The following is a 4,145-nucleotide window of genomic DNA, read 5'->3' on the forward strand; positions in this document are numbered from 1 at the left end:
ATGTCCTTAAAAGCTAATATTCGTCGGTAAAAATATTCGTGGATGGCAGTTAGCAAACTTCTTTTCACTTGGATCTATACTGGACTAGCTTCCAACACATGGCTTATAGTGGAATATGGAGTAATAGACAAAGACTTTGGCTCCTCCACTGGCTTGGAAATGGTAGTTAGAGCTCTGCATGGCCCGTTAATTAGTTTTTTATGCGTGGGTGGGTAGGGGTTAAAATTTCGTGGATAAAAATTAACCATGAAATTAACAAAAATTAATACCCCACAAAATTTACCAACCGTACGGTATATTTTTCCATATCTAGTGCAATCTTTCATTTATCAGATGAAAAATTAAAAAATCAAAGAGTCTACAGGTCTGGTAACCGGACACAGTATATATCTCATAATTATGATATCATCCTTTGATGTGGTCGCGTTTATATTTTTGTATATAAACCTACCATTCAGAAATGCTGTCATCATTATGGAATATGCACTATTAAAAGCAATGAATCATGGTTTCTATCTCTATCATGCTGCATGATAGAGAGATGAAGCCCAAGATTCAATTCTTTAAAAAGGGCATGAATGCAAAAGCAACTATAGGTATCTTGTTGCAAATGCATCTGACTGGCTGCCAAAAAATGCTATATGCAAGCATGTACAATGCACCACTGCTACCATCAACAAAATTATGCAATAAAAAAACTGATAAAAAGTGTGCATGAAAAAAGTATAGCATAAACTATAGTATGTCAATGTCTACTTAAATTTCTGCTGCTGAATGGTCAGTGTAGCAATAGCTTCATTACTTAACAAGACACCTGTAGGTGCATTGGTGCATTCAAAACTACATATTACCACTGTAGGGTCTTCATAGTGTAATTTAGATGTGAGAGTTTGGGTGTGGCTGCAAACTGACAGCATGCAGTTGTTACAGAACAAAGCTTGATTGCTAGAGTTGTCACAGAGTCACAGTCCAGTGAAACTGTAACAATGGTGTCTCTTGGACTAATTGATAGAAGAAGCTTGAGTTTCTTGGACTTCTTTTCACACACACATTTATTAGGCTCTATTTGTTGCTCCTGTCAAGCATATGAAGTTTATAAGCCTAAAGGTGGGCATCCACTATGCAGCATTGTTGCTTGCAACTTGTGGTTATATCTTTGTTGTGGTTGGGCAACATGTTGCATGAAGTAGAAAGACTCTCAACTTCATGCAACATGTTGTACAATCACATCAGAGTACTGGCAACAAAGTTGCATAGTGGATGCCTACCTTAAGCTATTCTTCCTAAGGACAAGCACCTCGTGTAAAGTCAAGAGGTACATGTAAGTGATTTTTAGACATTCCCTTCTTCAACGCAAAGAAAGTTGCTGAAAAATGCTACATATTTTTTGAAAAAAAGGTAATTTGTGTCTGTCTATAGATGCTAGAAAGCCCTGTTACTGGAAGCACTACAAAGTGACAGGATAACAGCTTTTGGTATCTTGCACTGCCATCTACATGCATACTTGATAAAACTGGAGAAGTAACTTTTCTTGCATGTGAAGAAGTTCTCTGAGGCTGAGTGTAAGAAACCCCTTCTAAAACCACAAAACCTTAAAGAAAGAGTTGAATGAATGAATGACAGGCACCACATTTAGCTACAGTCCTTGCCCACACTAATTGCTGGCAAGGCCAAAAACTCTATTCTACCAACATGGTTTGGTCATTTCATATTAAAGAAGGCAGAGAGTATGACATTACCTTAACACTCAGCCATGAGAAGTAAATAATATTGATGAGTAGGTAAATCATAACACTTACACTTTCCACAACTTGAGATCTAGCAACATTTATGTCAATACGTGATCTATCATTATTGTTGTTTGTTGTCAGTTTGCTCTGAAAATATGCCCTTTTATCTTGAAATGAAAATCCACCTATATATAGAATATTTGAAAATGAAACAAAAGAAAATAATAGAACTATAGTGGTGAGAAACAAAATTATAAGCTAGCAGACTGAACCTACTAAATCAATCAATTCCAAAATAAAATGGAAGCATTGTTGTTAATTATTAAAAAATTAAGTCATACATGTAGATGTTTAGAAACAAATCTCATATCTAAATAGCAATATTTGATTTACAAAATTATAGCTAGCACATGAGGCTTACTCTTAAAATCCAGAAATAAACAAGAAAAAAATTATTGTACCGTTGCAGTCTTCATAACATGTAATTTTACTAATTTTACGATATAAATTTACATTCATCAAATTTTTTCTCCATAAAATAGTGATAAACAGCAGCAATTAATTCTCTGTCAGGAGAAGTGAGTTTTAGTGGAGGTATAATACCATCATCAATAGTAAAAATTTCTGGAGAAGAATCCATAATGAACTACATCAAAAAATGAAAAAAAGAGGAAAATAAAGAAAAAGAACCTAATTTCAGTAAGGCATCATTGTTATGCATTTAAGGGTAACTGACATAAGACATAAAAGTTTAGGTTGTAAATGTTTTAAAATGCAAGCTGCCATTTTCTGCCATGTGCTGGATACTGCGCATGCACAGATTGCTCGTGCATCTCATTACAGATAAGCCTTTACTAAATGAATCTCGTTACTGATGTACATACTCCAATGAATCTCATATCTTGCAGTGAAATTGTTAACTGGCTGCAGTTAGGTGTACATGGCTTATGTACAACCTCGCGGTCCCTTTCATCTTACAGTAGCTATGGTACATATACATACATATAACAGATAAAGTTGCTTTCTTTCATCTAGTTATGCTCTTGTAGCATCCCGTGGCACCAAGCTGTGAACTGCCAAACCAGGGGACCTCTCTTCAGGTGAGAGCTCGTGTTTCACTCTACAGGGCCGAGATTTGCTTCAGAGGTAGAAAATCCCATCTAACGAAAAAGAAAGATTTTGTCCTAACTTCGTTGTTTGTGAGTTACAGTTGCTCAAAGTTTGTGATTTAGCCTCTTTGAGAATTTTTCAGCCTGGTGGCACTGGGGAAAGCAGGAATAACCAAACTCTCTCAGTCTCTTTTAAATATCTAAAATAATTTTCTAAGCCAACTCTTTCTTGGAATAGAGCTTCAGATGCTAAAATAAATTCCAGCTTTTCTTCTTTCTCCTACCCATGTGCCATGATTTAGTTAGTTGTTGACCACACCCATAGCTTATTTTAATTATCATTATAACTATGCAGTCAATAATATTTTTTTTCAAATTGCATAAAATATCACAGTACAAGTAATACATATCACTCAGGTGAATTCCAGCAGGCGAGTCCATTGCACCATAGTGCTTCATTTGTGATGTGATTGTAGTCAGCATGTTATACAATTTAAACAGTGTCTATAATGGCTAACCTGTGTACTACGACAGACTTTAAAAGTATACTTCTTAATAGTTATTCCAAAAAAGTTATAACGGCGGACTTGAAGCATCTACACAAAATAGTTAAAAATCAAGAAATGCAGTAAGTAACACAAAGTTAGCACTTTCAAGTACTGCAGCATAAGATTACCCTATGCAGCACATGTGCTTTACATGTATGTTACATTAATTTTGTATAAATTCTCAAAATTAAATTCATCAAAATTTGAAATGATACACCTAAATTGATGAATAACGCAAGCATTTATTATGAACAGTTTTACGAAGTTTTATGTCTACATATTGTAAGTGCTATGTGGTACAACCTGATGTATACAATAACTTACTGTTGGTGATATAAAACATCGTGCATCTTTCTTTTTTTTGTCTTTGATCTTTTTACAATGATAGCCTATCTGAAATACTAGTACTTTACGATTTTTCTCCATCCTCTTAGTATCTTTATCTAAAAAAAGAATGAAGTTATAAATGTGATATAATAAGGGAGCGGTGTATGAGTACCAGTTAAAACAATAGCATTAATAGTTTTTAGTGTCTTGTCCATATGCTTAACACTGCAGTGATAATAGCCAGGTTCTGCAAGTTTAACTAGGATCTCATATCCTTCTTCATTATTAAATAATTTGCTAACAATACAAGTCACATTAACTGAAGAGGTATCATCACTATCCTGCATAAAAGAATATACCGTAAATGTTCAAATAAAAGCCCGGGCGTTTATTTCTTTCCGGGACAAAAAAATGGCGTAAAATAAAAAAAG

The 4,145-nt window shown here is 34.5% G+C and overlaps 1 protein-coding gene across 1 annotated transcript in view; it reads right to left on the reverse strand.

The window, feature by feature from the left end:
- Positions 1 to 4,121, reverse strand: part of LOC100631669 (apoptosis-resistant E3 ubiquitin protein ligase 1-like) — a 10,604-nt gene extending 6,483 nt beyond the window's left edge. The window contains exons 1-5 of the mRNA XM_020001241.1: positions 3,887 to 4,121; positions 3,712 to 3,830; positions 3,358 to 3,435; positions 2,244 to 2,376; positions 1,800 to 1,915 (exon numbers count right to left, since the gene is read on the reverse strand). Coding sequence (XP_019856800.1) covers positions 1,800 to 1,915; positions 2,244 to 2,376; positions 3,358 to 3,435; positions 3,712 to 3,830; positions 3,887 to 4,061 — 621 coding nt within the window. The 5' untranslated portion in view covers positions 4,062 to 4,121. The remainder of the gene's footprint in view (positions 1 to 1,799; positions 1,916 to 2,243; positions 2,377 to 3,357; positions 3,436 to 3,711; positions 3,831 to 3,886) is intronic.
- Between the last annotated feature and the right edge of the window lie 24 nt (positions 4,122 to 4,145).

The sequence above is a fragment of the Amphimedon queenslandica genome, unplaced genomic scaffold (genome assembly GCF_000090795.2).
Source record: "Amphimedon queenslandica unplaced genomic scaffold, v1.1 AMPQUscaffold_13097, whole genome shotgun sequence".
In the NCBI taxonomy this organism is placed as follows: domain Eukaryota; kingdom Metazoa; phylum Porifera; class Demospongiae; order Haplosclerida; family Niphatidae; genus Amphimedon; species Amphimedon queenslandica.